Genomic DNA, 15891 nt, shown 5'->3' with positions numbered 1-15891 from the left:
ATGAATACCCCCAAAATATGGAGGTCCCGAACGCAATTAAGTATTGATTATGCCGTAACGAATCATTAAAAAAATATACTGTTAACTGGAGTATGTTGTTTCTTTACATATAGGTTGGATTAGAGAATTGGTTTGTCATGACAATCCAATAAAAAACAATGAACGGTGGGGCTGGGGCGCGCGGTGCTCCCCACGGACGCGCGCTCGTCCTCGGCATCGCCATCGTTCAACCGCCGCCACCTGGGAGCACCGCGCGCCCCAGCCCAGCCCCACCGTTCATTGTACCACCGGGTAAATCGCAATTTTTTATTGGATTGTCATGACAAACCAATTCTCTAATTGTTGTGAAGGATCAGATTAAACCGAATATATATATTTATTTATGGATATATATTGAATAGTATTTGTATATCGTTTGATATCCCTTGTATATTCCTTGTACATATACACTGAATATCCCTTTATTCTACTACAGCCCATAATAGTTCATTCTCTTATTGGACAAAAGGACCAGGCGCCAGGGACCAGCCCCTGGCGTTCAAGTTCAAAGGTACCGACGAGACATGCCCTTACTAGCCCCAGCTCCGCGCAGGAATACGGCTACCGAAAGCAGAGCGGCACTACTTGTCCACCGTGCATATAAATATGGCGCAAGAAATGTAGAATTCCTCTTAGTCCTTTACCCTTCTACCCAACTAAGTAACAAGATGTGAAGCCTCACCCCACGATACCGCGTGCGGTGTAGTATGGCCGGTTTGGCCTTAGAATAGCAGTGAGACCTCGTGCGAATTAATAGCTGAATTGCCAGAGTTTGGCACCGTATTTCTATTAAGTAATAATAGTCTATTATGTATGGTGCATCGTGCGGTTAGAGTTCTAAAGTGAGCAGCACCCCCATCGCTTCCTCGTGTTATCTAGAGTCTTAACCAGGTTGGGCAGACCACGCGTGGTGCTTTCATCCGAGGAGTTCTAGGCGAGGACCGAGTGGACCTGCACATTGGATTACCTACCCCGACGACTGCTGAGCCCTATACGGCATGGAATATCTATTTGCTTTGGTGCTTTGATTTGTGGAGCGGATAATCGCCAACACCGGTGAGTGTTGGATTTACCCCGAGAGGAGCCAAGGTGAGACGGCGCTCAGACCAGACTGAGGTCGCCTCGCTTCTTCTCCGTTGTGGACCTACAGCTACAGCTACAGCTATCGTCTACAAGAGAGCCCAAGTGTATTCATCTGTGGATCAAGATTCTACGGGCACTGTGTTCTGTACCTGAATTCTCCCTAGAAATCGTTGACCAGACGGGATACAGCCGACGGCTCTCCTACCCCCCCTACTGGCTTACAACCGGCAGGACCCTTTACAGTATATCCCGCTATAATCATTAAGTGCCATCGTTATAATTCCCTAAGAGCCAGGTTGTATACTTGCTTCCTGCGTAACCAGAGATTGGACATTCAGTGTTGATTTGCCTACGAATACTCATTTGCCTTACAAGTGCATTCAAATCATAAATGTAATACGTAACTATTATATGTACCTTTTGCTATATATTAAATATTTGACTATTACCTTTGTGTGGACCTGATTTCATATGTGGGAAAGTGTTCATCATACTTAGATATTGTGTACTGTATGGCCAGTAGTTAAAGTACATAAAGCGGTAGTGGTTTAATGATACCATACTTATCAATACAGTCAGGGAATTGTACCCCTCAGTTACACTAATCCAACATATATGTAAAGAAACAACATACTCCAGTTAACGGTATATTTTTTTAATGATTTGTTACGGCGTAATCAATACTTAATTGCGTTCGGGACCTCCATATTTTGGGGGTATTCATCAGAAAACTCTGATCCGGGATTTGGCTACCATCAGTGGGGCAAGAACTGCGGATTTTCAGCCTCGCTCTCTGGAGCTTAAACGGAGTTTCGATTCCTGGCTAGAGGAGCGCGTCGCGGCTCATGCGCGCGCTCGGCCAATCAGAGCGCAAAACGCCAATGCGGAAGCACTTTTGGGCTGCCTTTAATATAGACACCCCCCGGCACCCAATGTGTTAAAGGGGAACTATCTTATAAATGGTCTTTTTCAGTGTTTAGCATTGTTTCCTAGCTATGTGGACTTATATTAATATGATCTATGTCTCTAATTCTCATATTGGCGCATTCTTCCAATTCTCCTCTCACAATATTCACCCTCACTGAACTGAGTCATCTGAAAATGTGCTGATTTGTGATGTCAGAGAGACACAGCTGCATGATAATGTGGCAGATGCCGCCACACACCCACACAGTTACCACAGTGGTTGGAGCCCAGGCTCAAAACGGCTTAAGATCTTGAGGTAGAAAAATGCTGTTTTTGAGGACTTGATTAGAAATACAAAACAATGAATTAAAAAAAAATTTAATTACAGAGGTGTTCCATAAACTCACAGGAATTGTGTAAAAGTGCCCAAATAGTGAAAGAAATAGTAAAATAGTTTTTGTGCAGACGCTCCAACTGTGACGCTGCTCTCTTCTGACCAATCAGTGGTCTGCAGTGTTTCACATTACTTTTCTGGTACCACTTGTACTCGCTTGGAACCTCGACAGAGCAGGGACTCAAAAAGTACCCAAAAAGTACCTGGTACCAGGTATTTTGGCAATGGAAAACCGAAAAGGCCGAGTAGAGTCGAGTAGGTACCATGCATTACATGACCATTATTACCATTACAATATGAATTGAAAATGGGGGACCCTGATGTAAACAAGACAAACGTCTTTCTCTGGTCTGCATCCCCTTAACAATTGTGTGTATTGAGCCGTACTGTATTGTACCCATTCTGATCTGTTAAATAAAGTTTTCATTCATTCATTCATCCATTCATTCATGCAGTGGAAAGGGGGCATAATTGTCTATGCTCTGACGACACTTCCGCCCCAGTAAAATCGGACCAGTGAGGCTGTTCGGGTTCTGACCCTGCAGAGAGAGAGAGAGCGATATGAGGGGGGACTCAACACCCTCGCGCTGGTAAACAACTCCCCCAGCTGCCCTGTTCTGATGTTCTGACAGCACCGTGTTCTTTGTCTCTGATGCTACGAGCTCTGCTTGTCCTCGAAGCAGGATCTGCGGCTTCCACTGAGAGGACCCAGCTGCCCAACCGTCCGTCCCTCTAACCCTGAGGTTTGTAACGGCGATGTTATGTTATATGGCGCAGTGTTAGCTGACTACAAGCAAGCTAGTCGAGAGACTACAGTATGCATATACACACACACCGCAGACTCCAACCAGCTCCAGTCCAGAGACACTAGCACTGCAGCGTTTCTTCGCGACAACACGACCGAGCTTCTCGCCATTGCATTGCTATTGGAACCTATTCAAGAGTCAAGAGTCTTGTTCATTTCCAAACATGCACGTATTCAACGTTTATTTCACGCATTTACCGGTGCACGATTTTACAGTTGGAATTATTTCCAATGGCTAGCTAACGTTCTACCGTAAGCCAGTCTTCTTGGTGTGGTGGTGATGGTGGTGTCGAGGCAGCCCTGTTGCCCTTGGCGAGGAATAAAATGTGTTAACCTATGTTGGAATATATTGCATTTGCAATATATAAATAAATGCAATATATTGTCATTGTGTTATACCACTGGCCAGTATGGCTTAGTTAGTACCATAGTATATTTATACCTGCATCACTGTACATAATTATACTGTACATGAATCATGTATTTTGTATGCACTTTACTGTTACATTTGCTCTCTGCTTAGATGCCAACTTCTTTTCGCTGTACTTTATGTGCTGTACGATGACGATACATTTTTTATCTAATCTAAAACAGGGTTGCAAGAGATGCATTGCCAAACCCCTGAGTTTATTTTCGTCCTGCAAGTCTCCAAACGACAACATCATCCTGTCCACCAAAGCTCACCTGCCAAGTACAGAATTGTGAGCGTCTGCAGTGAGTCCTGTCTGCAGAGCTGCAGTACCGGAGCTGGTGTGGAGGCGTGAGAGTCGGATCAGATGGTGGCGGAAGTGTGCAGGAGAAGATAACCGGGACCAGAGACTCTTACTTGCACTGCAGAATAGCAAATGTACAAACCGCAAGCCCGTTTTCTTTGTGGGGGGGGGGGGGGGGGGGGGCTTGCTTGATACCAGAGAACGTTTTGTGGGTATACACGTTGACAGATTCTGAATCATAAATGTAGGCTTGAAACTTGGGACTTTGTTGTTTTTGCATACTGAAGGAAGGCAGGCTGAACTGGAGATAATGGCTGACCACGAAGAGGCCGAGCTGTCCGAGTCCCTTCGGAAAGAGGATGAGTACTCCAGTGAGCATGAGGAAGCTGCCGCCGACTTCAAATCCAAAAGCCTGCCTATCTTGAATCACAACATCGCTCCTCAAGAGGAAACCTTATTAGCTAGCTCCACACAGATGTCGATAACGGTGGAGGAGAGCACTGAATTCATCCCACCCCCGGCCAGGACTGAGTCCTTTCAGGCTGAATCCAAGCCTGGGAAGGCGGCCTTGAGTCGGCCTAGCTCCTACATGCAGAACACGGAGACTCGCAGGAGTAAAAACCTGGCGAGGAGAAAAGAGCCGGGTTTCTTTGCCTCCAAGTTGGGTTGGATCCGTTTACCCAGCAGGAAGTACCTGAGTGTCCTTATGCAGGACTCTCGCTGCTTCCTGTTCTGCATGTGTTACCTGACGTTCATCCAGTCGCTGATGGTGTCGGGTTACCTGAGCAGCGTCATCACCACCATCGAGAAGCGGTACAGCCTGAGGAGCTCCGAGTCTGGCCTCCTGGTCAGCTGCTTCGACATCGGCAGCCTGGTGGTTGTGGTCTTCATCAGCTACTTCGGTGGCCGCGGCCAGAGGCCCCGCTGGCTGGCGGTGGGCGGGGTCTTCATCGCCGTGGGCGCCGCCCTCTTCTCCTTGCCTCACTTCATCTCGCCTCCCTATCAGATCCAGGAGGTCAAGTCCTCCCTGGGCAACGAGGGTCTGTGCGTCAACGGCAGCGGGAGGGAGCGCGCGGACGCGTCCTGCCCCCGGGACCAGGAGGGCAACGAGCACAACCTGTACGTGGCGCTCTTCGTCGTCGCCCAGATCCTGGTGGGGATGGGCTCCACGCCCATCTACACCCTGGGACCCACCTACCTGGATGACAACGTCAAGAAGGACAACGCCTCCTTGTATTTAGGTAAGGGAGTGTGTGGGTGCAGGTGTTTGTGTTCCCCTTCCACCTGATGGATGCATATCATCTGTATTATTATTATTTATATACATATAGAATTGCTCCATATGGATTTTAATATATCATGCTTTTAAGTACTGTAGTTTTAATGTAGTTTTTTATAGTGGTGTTTTTTTATATATATTTTTTATATATTTTATTTTATTTGGGAATATCAATTATATTTCACATAATTTCAATTCATATCAGTTGCCATTCAAAATTGTTTACCCCCCCCCCCCCCACACTGCACAAAAACAAACAAACAGAAAAAAACCCAATAACAATTTAACGGTTTCCCGGCCAACCACGGACATGTCCGTGTTTCGGATCCAATGCTAGAGGGCCAACCACGGTAGGTTGTTTTGGCTTTTATTCCATTTTAACACTTTGGCGTCCGCAGTCTTGCAGCGATTTATGCCTCAGAGGACAGCGGTTTGTTTACAAACCTATGTACTTTCTAAGAGATATATATATAATTTATAGTATTGCTATCTGTCCATTCTCATTGTCACTTGAGTGCATAAACCGTTAATGGCTTAAAGAAAATAATAATCCATCGGTTGGTGAATATAAGGTTTATCGCGCTTTTCGTCTAGTCTTTTTTCCAGGAAGCTAGAAAATAGGCTAAACGTTGGCGCCGTTATATCAAACGCCATTTCTGCTGTATATATACGAATGAAATAAAACAAACTGCGTAGCATCCGGACTATTACAGAGCATCTATGGATGAAATGGGGGCGGTGGGGAATGCCGATTAGTATTATTGATTAGCAATATAGTGTGCGTTCAATCAGCCATGTTCCTCATCATCACGCTAGGTTTTAAAACAATGTCCAATCCAGCTGTAATTTGGGGGAATAGTGTCCTACCGTCAGGCCATGTGATCGCCGGCAGCATTTCTTCATTAGTCATCGGATTCTGGTAGATCGATATGTACATTGGCTAATCATAAATCCCATTATTCCAGGCTGAAAAATACGTTCGGTAACTGGATCAAAGATGGAGGGTCTTCGTTTGGAATCGAGGCTCATATGATCCGCCCACAGGACTGTAAAAGATTTTTTTTTTAAATCCCCTCAATGATGGCACCCCTAAGCGGATCTGGCTGGTAGTGCATGTTTCGAAAATCAAATATGTGGGTAGGGCATGGATCTTGATAGCGGACGTTAATAGAGTTATAAATATGGAATAAAACAATAACATTTACATTTAGTCATTTAGCTGACGCTTTTATCCAAAGCGACTTACAAGTTTTGTACGACAAGCCATCAGGAAGGGCACAACTCTTCAGCTGAGCAACAATGTTCATCAAAGTGTTGAGTGCTACAGTGTAGGTTAGTTTATTAGGACAAGTGCATGACAGTACGGTTAGTTAGATTATTTAATTTTTTTTAAATTCAGATAATGGTTGAAGAAGTGCGTCTTTAGTCGACGGCGAAAGATTGGACGTGATTCGGCTGTCCTAACTGGGGTGGGTAGTTCATTCCACCATTGTGGGGCAAGGACTGAGAATAGGCGACTTCTCTTTGATGACCCTCCCGGAGCTTGGATAGGAGTAGGTCTGAGGCGGCCAGAAGATGCAGAGCGTAGGGGTCTTGAGGGTGTGTAGTTAGAGACCATTGACCGGAGGTAGGCGGGAGCGGTTCCCTTTGCCGCACGGTATGCTAGGTCGAGGGCCTTGAAGCGGATTCGTGCAGCAATGGGGAGCCAGTGCAGGTCCCTAAGAAGTGGGGTGACATGGGCCAACTTCGGTAGGTTTGAGATCAGGCGGGCCGCTGCGTTCTGAATGAGTTGAAGAGGCTTAGTGGCAGTGGCCGGGAGGCCAGCGAGCAGTGCGTTGCAGTAGTCGAGGCGGGAGATGACTGTTGATTGGACGAGGAGTTGGGTGGCTTCTTTTGTCAGGAAGGGGCGGATCCTTCTGACGTTGCTCAGGAGAAATCGGCAGGTTCTGGTCGTTGCTGCGATGTGAGCAGAGAAGTTCAACTGGTTGTCGAGGACAACACCAAGGTTCTTGGCCGTCGGGGACGCAGTCACAGCTGCATTCTCGACTGTGATTGAAAGGTCTGTTAGGGGGGAGGATTTGGCCGGCAGGTGGAGCAATTCTGTTTTGCTTAGGTTCAGTTTGAGGTGGTTGGTCGTCATCCACGCGGAGATGTCGGACAGACGGGCCGAGATCCGCTCAGAGACGTGGATATCTGAGGGAGGGAAGGAGAGGAAGAGTAGAGTATCGTCGGCATAACAATGGTAGGAGAAGCCATGAGACGTGATAATGTTACCCAGTGATTTAGTGTAGAGGGAGAAGAGAAGGGTTCCTAAAACCGAGCCCTGTGGGACACCCGTCCGCAGGGGGGCGGGTGGCCGACAGGGTCCCTCTCCATGACACTTGGTAGGAGCGGTCATTGAGGTATGATGACAGCCATGTCAGCGCAGAGCCAGCCACTCCCATTCCTAACGAGGGCCGCAAGGAGGATCTGGTGGTTGACTGTGTCGAAGGCTGCAGATAGATCTAGGAGAATCAGGACAGAGGAGAGGCCTTTCACTTGGCAGAGGCCTCGATCCTATGGTGGAAGAAGGAAGCTTTGGCATTAGTGATGGTTTTGGAGAATGTTAACAAGAGGTTGTGATATGTGTCGATGTCAGCAGTGAGGCGTGACTTTCTATACTTCCTTTCAGCTGCTCTCAGGACCTGTCTTTGTTCTCTCACTGGATCTGTCAGCCATGGACTGGGTGGGGAACGGCGGGCAGGTTTCTCAACGAGGGGACAGAGCTTGTTGAAGGAGGTTGCAAGGGCTGAAAGGAGGGTGGAGAAACCTGCGACATTAGCCTCAGGCATTGCCACAAGTATATACGTGGCTCTGGTCCACAACGCATGGAATCGAAATACGTATATACTCGTGGCTGGTCCTTAAAGTGTTAATAACCTACTCAATGTCACCAAGCGGCACTGCAGATTTACCCTACTCTTTTCGAAAAAGTGCATTACCGGCCAGATCCTCGTAGGGGCGCTGTCTCGATAATGCAGTGTTCCCTGTGGCAGAAGTTGTCTTGTTTTTTCTGAATCTTCAATGTAGTTTTCTGCTAACCTGAAGCTATGCCTGTAGCATGTAGCACGGAATACGTTTTGGGACGCGGTTTCAGTGTGCAGTAAAGGAATATATGATCAGCCAATGGACATATCGATCTACCAGATGACGATCGATAACTGGGAAATCCTTTTTGCAGTCCAACCGGTCACAGGTAAGATCGATTTGACGTCAATTTCAGCTTGGTCGGGCCTTGCTTTGATAGCCATCCACCCGGTCAGCGAATGAGGCTACTGAGGCTAATGCCGTTATTGTTAATCAATAATCAGAAACGATGTCCCGCGCCCCCCCCCCCCCCCCCCCTTTCATGCATTCATGGTGGACCATCATATCGATCAAATGCAGTTTGATTTTTAACTCTAGCTTCTCTATAACCGAAATGCCATTGGATTTAACGTAGTGCCTTATATCTCGCCTTCCAGGAAATATACTAGTTCAAATCCCATATAACGCTTATATTCACGAGGCTATAAAATGAGAACGTATTGATGATTTTTTTTTCTTTACGCCATTTTGAAGGGACGGTTTATGGTCTCAATTGACAATGAGAATGGACAGATAGCAATACTATAAAGTATAGATTTAGCTCTACAAACAGCCTCACAAACGTCTAGAGTGATATTAGACGGCCCAGAATGTGTTAAAAGATATACCATTTCCACTTTCAAACCTGTGCCATAAGTCAAGGATTCTTTAGGATGTATTCATCGCCGTTATGAACGTAAATGCTTAAGGCTGTTTTTAGTGGTGTTTTTTACTGTTTTAATGTAGTTTGTGTTTTTTATAGTGGTGAGTGTCAATGTATTATTTGTGACTGTATGTTTGTCTTTTAACCACTGCACAAATGAAGTTCCGAAAGGAAAATAAAGTAGGTTGAAGTGTATTTGGTAAGGTAGCATTATGGGTCCAGGTGTTTGTGTATTTAGGTAAGGGAGCGTGTGGTGCAGGTGTGTTTGTATTTAGGTAAGGGAGCGTGTGTTGCAGGTGATTGTGTATTTAGGTAAGGGAGCATGTGGTGCAGGTGTGTTTGTATTTAGGTAAGGGAGCGTGTGGTGCAGGTGTTTGTGTATTTAGGTAAGGGAGCGTGTGGTGCAGGTGTGTTTGTATTTAGGTAAGGGAGCGTGTAGTGCAGGTGTGTTTGTATTTAGGTAAGGGAGCGTGTAGTGCAGGTGTTTGTGTATTTAGGTAAGGGAGCGTGTGGTGCAGGGCAGGCGTTTGTGTATTTAGGTAAGGGAGCGTGTAGTGCAGGACAGGTGTTTGTGTATTTAGGTAAGGGAGCGTGTGGTGCAGGTGTTTGTGTATTTAGGTAAGGGAGCGTGTAGTGCAGGTGTTTGTGTATTTAGGTAAGGGAGCATGTGGTGCAGGTGTTTTTGCAGTGTTTCCCCTAGGATTTTTTTCAGGGCGGGTGGTAGGCCCTCAAAACTACTAGTGTTTTCGTGGGGCACGCGTGTCCTACGTGGTGTCAACTAGGGCTGCAACTAACGATTATTTTGGTAGTCGACTAATCTGTCGATTACTTTTTCGATTAGTCGACTAATCTAACGATTATTTCAGTCACACCCTCCATCTCTGCTTCCTGTGGGCGCGGCTCCTTTTCAGGGCTCCAGTGCATGTTTTACCTCACATGCTCAAGTCTGCACACCTGTGAATGTCACCCTCCCTCTGCCTTAACATGATCCCATAGCAAATTTAAATAACGACTCATGAAACATTTGAATTTGGATCTTAATTAAGCTACTTGCTTAATCAAATGTATTTTAATAACAAATACAATAATCAATCATAATGAAAACAAATTAAATAATACAAATTAAAGTGCAAGTTTAAATGTAAAGATAATGTGCAAATAATGTTTTAAAAGTAGCAGCCTCTTCCCCAGCACTGCGGTTCTGATGGGGCTGTTAACCTGGTCCAAGAGGGTGACGTGGATCCACTCACTAGGCTCCACCATCTCCAACAGCTGTAGGGGGAGAGGAGAGGAGGTGGATGAGTCAGATCAGACAGACTTCTAGGTCTTTTGTTTGCTGTGTCAGTAGGGATGCCCCCCGGACCCCGGTTCTAAACGGGAACCGGTACTAAATTAGAAAAAAAACAGAGTATTGATAAGCGCCGACGTTATCGGTACTGCTATCGATACTCTAGAAATTATTATTACTATGAGTTTTTTTTCGAGGAATTTAAACGTTGCGAACTATCTCTCTTCTCTCTGCCATTATTACTCACACTCAACTTTTTTTGCCATTGCTATGTCTACTATACATTGGTTTCTTGTTCGAATGCATTTATTTCTATAGACCAGTGGTGCCCAACCAGTCGGCCGTGATCGACCGGTAGATCAATGACATGCAATATAATTGATGCAAGCAATGTTTGCTAAGGCTAAGCTAATTAGCGTTAGCTAACTAGCGTTAGCCGCTAACCCTGGAAAACGCTCAAAGCGGACTCCACAACACCAGTTCCATTTGTGAGAAAAGGGGGTGGGTTATATTGACAAGGCTTGACAACAGAGGTTCAAATATAACTTCATATTTATTGGTTATTTGTTTCTTTATATCAGCATCCAGTTTCCACCACCATGTGTTAAAACTCTTCCTGTGTTGACGTTAGAGCGTGACATCATCGCTAGGGATGCCCCGATCACGTTTTTTGCTACCGATCACTAGGGATGGGTACCGAATTCGGTACTTTTGAGGTACCGAACCGAAACACGTCGGTACTACCGAGTATCGAATCAAGTTTTTTTTTTTACTTTTTTTTTCTTTCATGTCAACGTTCACACGCACAATATATGCTTACCTAGGATTTGACTTGATTCAACAACAAAGCAGTCGGAGCAATGACAAGCCGAAAACTGTCGAAATTGTAGTTTGGATTTTTTACGACTGAGGTAGGCAAATTACATTTCTTGAGACTAAAGTACCGAAAAAAGGTACCGTTGGGTACCGGTATCGATTCACAGGTACCGGTACCGGTATCGGTTCAAATGTGAAAGGTACCCATCCCTACCGATCACCGATCGTCTTGAGCCATATCGGCCGATATCGATCGTTTTTGATTAACATTTTTATTTGTTATTTATTTTATATACTTCTTTTGATTTTTTTTTATAAAATAGATATATTATATAATTATGCTTGTAGTTGTATTATCTGCGAGACATCGCCACCACGCAACAAGTCAAAATGCTCGCCAGCTAGATAACGTTAGACAATGCCTCATATTAAAACTAAATTAAACTAAAAGTGAATAGTTGACTGGGTCATTTTGTAACGGTAGCTAACGTTATCTCACGGAGGTCCCACTAGACTAGACTAGACTCGTGTTTACATGGGTGCGGGAGGCGTGAATATTTTAGGCAACCAACTTGTGTTTAGCGTTTCTCTGATTGGCCACTACGCCCATGTGACCGCGGCAGCGCGAGAGAGCTGCAGCGCGGAAATAGGCTGTCTATTGCCATTCTCTAAGACAAACTCTAACCTTAACCAGCTCCTTAACAGCGCCTAAACTTAACCCTTCTAACCTTAACCAACTCCGAAACAATGCCTAACCTTAACCTTAACCAACTCCGAAACAATGCTTAAAGTTAACATGCCTAAACTTAACCGGCGAAAGAATGCACGTTAAAAAAAAAAAAAAAATTTAAGGGAATCGAACTTGTCACCAACGGACCGCAGGATCCACAGCAAGGCGGTGCTACCAGTTGAGCTAGTTGTCGATGTTAAAAGAGGGGGGATTACTGCTACATAATGCTGCCGCTCCGCTCTGCTGCTGCCGCGGGGGCGTGGCTAGACGCAAGTTGGGCGTGGCTAGACACAAGTTGGTTGCCTTTAATATTTAGGCGTGCGGGAGGGGCAGGAGGAGGAGGAGGAGGGGCCTGCAGGCAGCTCTGTGTGTCTTGAGAGAGAGAGCGAGTGAGATCTCCGCTAAGAATTGGATCATGTTTTTCGATTGGTTCTGACGATCGGCGAAAATAAAGCATTATCACCGATCACGATCGCATATTTATACTGATTATCGGCCGATAACGATCGGTGGCCGATCGATCGGGGCATCCCTAATCATCGCCTATGGCAAGCTTACACGCTCAAAACGCAAACCGTAAACAGAACCCGGAGCGCACCAAGACACACAGCCTCTACTAATAACATGGAGTATTGAACCGTTTTTAACAGCTGGGTATTGGGTGGGACATTCTGATTTAAGAACTTTCTAAATAAAATAGAAAGTCCCAAAATAATTAATTTATCTGACTGCCTTTTATTAATTGATAAAAAAGTAGCCATGTGCAGTAATATAGTTATATAAAAGAATAATAAAGCAATGTCGATTTTGTTCTTAATAATTTTGTATTTATTTTTTGCTAAATAAAAAAGAACCGATAAGAGTATCGATAAAGTACCGAACTGTTAAGCAGTATCGATAAGTAGTAGTATCGATAAAATCTTAACGATACCCATCCCTAGCTGTGTGTGAGTGAGAGGAGCTATGTGTGTGTGTGTGTGTGTCTTACTCTGATCTCCTGCAGGGGAACACACTATTTACAAATGACATCGTCCATAAAGGAACCTGTGATTGCATTGCTATAGCAAACTTATAAATCATCAGATATAAGATAGCTAGCACTAACGTTCCCTGTCTCTGCAGTCTTAGCCCAAAAAGTTCAACTTTTTTCAACTGAGAAAAAAAAGCAGCCTAGTCTAGACCATGGCGCTATATAGACACTGACAGTGGACGTTAGCACTAGCTATCTTAACTTACCTAATTAATACTCCAGTCTGCAAAAATACGACACTTGGTGCTAATTCACGGAGCTGTAAACACCGGTAGCCTAGCCAAGCTCTAGTGTGCTCTAGTAGGCTGTAAGCTTGGCACCGTTTAGCTAACGTTACATTAGGGCTGGGCGATATAACGATAACGATAAATATCGCGATATATTGTAATAATCGATATCGAATATCGAAATTAAAAAAAAATCGTTTTTTTTTTTTTTTTTTTTTACCTGCAACAGGGCAGTTTTAAAACCAGAGACAGTGGACAGACTTGTCTTTCTTGCCTGCAACTTAAAGTAATGGCTTTGCTTGTCCAAATGACAATACTGACCAAATTCAGATTTCTTTTTCTCTTGTCCATTTATTTTGTTTGCTTTCTAATTTAAAATACATTTTGAAACCGTCTGTACACAGTAGGCTATGTGTGCTAGCAGAACTAGACTCCAGTCACGAGTCACAGTGCACATGTGCGGTGGTTTGTCCACCAAAAAAGCGCCAAAAGATCGAAAATAAACTAGCAGAGCCAGAACTGTTCAACTCCTCTGGAGCCACAGCCAGCAGAGAAGCCGGTTTACTTTAGCTTTTAAACCAGCTGCAGCCTGAGAACTGGAGTGTGAGGGGATGTAACACTAAAGATGGCGGCAATGACAAAGAATTGCTGCAAAATAAACATACATCTGTTGTTAAATTTTTTTTTTTTTTTTTTTTTTTTTTATACTTATAACAATTCGATAATTATCGATATCGAGAAATAAAATAAAATTATCATATCGTTATCGCGATATGATTTTTTTCCATATCGCCCAGCCCTACGTTACATACAGCTCGTTGGTGGACAGTACACGCAGCCTCAACAACATATTAACTGAAATAGCGTTCGCTTAGCAAGCATTATCCATGAGACATTCTGTTTTCCAACATGTAAGCTAAAACGTACCCATGATCCGAGTAGCTGTCATCACGGTTCCAGGGTGCTTGCTCTCAGTGCCGTCTGGGAGAAATGCGAGGCCCTGTGCGAGATTTAAACGCGAGCCCCCCCCCCCCTAAAGAAAAAAAATTAAAAGAAAAAAAATTTGTATAATTTTTTATTCTTTTTTTTATACATTATTTATTTTTGCATACAGTCAACGTATTCTTAAATAATAGCGCTGCCAGAGGCTGGGCATACAGTCAACGTATTCTTAAATAATAGCGCTGCTCGAGGCTTAGTGGCAATGCACCTGTACAGTCGTACACCTGGCAGTAACAGGGAAAATGCATAAAACACCCCTGGAACCAGATAAACAAGCTTAAAGCCAGGTAAATTTTTCAAGCACGACATGCAGATTTGCAGTTTTGCCTTATTTGAATCGAACTCTATAAGCTTAGTACACACGTCACAAACTGCACGATGCAACACACAGAGAGAGAGACCGAGAGAGAGAGCGAGAGAGGGAGAGAGAGGGAGAGAGAGGGAGAGAGAGCGAGAGAGCGAGAGAGAGAGAGAGCGAGAGAGAGAGAGAGAGAGAGAGAGACCCCCCCATCGCGGGAACAGAATAGATTGCATTAAAAACTCACCCTAACGCAGAATCAGATCCAAGAGGAAGGAGACGACCGTGGAGATGACAAAGTTCACCAGTCCCATGATATTGTCCCCCCCGTTGGGATGAACTTGGGGAGTCTGTTCCTAGTTTATCTGCCACACGTTAGCACTCGATAACGTAGCTAACGCTAGTTAGCTGTCCCTGCCTTTAGCTAAGCTACTGGCCGACATGGCTAGCCTGACTGAACGTTCTAACAGGCAACAACTTTCATCTTCAGTCCATCTGCCGAATGTCCTCTTCGTCTTGGCATAACCTAATCACTATACTTGGTATTGATAAGCTTACGGCACGCTGCGTTATTTCTTCTGCTCCGATGTTGCACATTTGGTTTTCAAAAGTAGGATGCTCTTGGCCAAGACATCCACTCGCTCCCGTGGATAGCGCCGAATAGACCCTGCACCTGTACCCCCTCCCCTTGTGGATAATACGGTCTTCTTCACATCTCTCTACCGATTACCAGACCGACGCCAACCAGCTCCCCCTAGTGTTAGTCCTCCCACAATGCTTTGCACAAAAGTAAACGGTTCATTGAATGAAACCAATAGTATATCTGCAGAGCCCGGAACACTATTCTACAAACGTGTCTAATGTGAAATATATAAGCATGTAAGCAAAACTATATTTTAGGTCTGTGATGGAAAGTGATTGTTAACATTCTATTTCTTTTTATTTTTATTTAAAAAAAAAGGGATTTTAATATTTTTTTTTTTTTTGCGAGGTCCCCCTTCTCGCGAGGCCCTGTGCGACCGCACTGCTCGCACGCCCCTAGCGGCGGCCCTGCTTGCTCGTGCATCACTGCTTTCTTCTTCTTTGTCGTTAGTACACAGAATGCAGTCATGGCAGACAAGGGAAATGATACTGCCCCAGCACTTCCTGTAGTGCATGTACGCAGTTTTGAATGAACGTTACCGGCTCTCTGTTTTTATACGACGCATCGACACTAAAATTCCGCGGCGATGAATTTTTATGATCGACGTCGTCGATTATGTCGACTAATGGTTGCAGCCCTAGTGTCAACAGTGTCGTCATAGACGCGCGCAGTAAGGCGGTTGTTAGTATAGGTGCATTTCTCTACACTGAGCTGAAATTAAATCATTGCACATAAATTAGGTAAATAAATATTAACTATTTATTTACAACACATAAATTAACTTATTTACAATTATACATACAGTAGTAGGGATGGGTACCTTTCACATTTGAACCGGTACCGGTACCTGTGAATCGATACCGGTACCC

At 44.7% G+C, this 15891-nt stretch overlaps 1 protein-coding gene across 1 annotated transcript in view; it reads left to right on the top strand.

Moving 5' to 3' along the window:
- Positions 1–4229: 4229 nt before the first annotated feature.
- The window catches only part of LOC311233838 (solute carrier organic anion transporter family member 5A1-like), a 131206-nt gene continuing 119544 nt past the window's right edge, over positions 4230–15891 (top strand). Inside the window, exon 1 of the mRNA XM_084320877.1 lies at positions 4230–5181. Within this exon, the coding sequence (XP_084177003.1) occupies positions 4251–5181 (931 nt within the window). The 5' untranslated portion in view covers positions 4230–4250. The remainder of the gene's footprint in view (positions 5182–15891) is intronic.

Source organism: Notolepis coatsorum (genome assembly GCF_963971535.1).
Source record: "Notolepis coatsorum genome assembly, chromosome: 8".
NCBI classification, from domain to species: domain Eukaryota; kingdom Metazoa; phylum Chordata; class Actinopteri; order Aulopiformes; family Paralepididae; genus Notolepis; species Notolepis coatsorum.
Note: the sequence above shows the minus strand (reverse complement) of the source record. Positions and strands in the feature narration are given on the sequence as shown.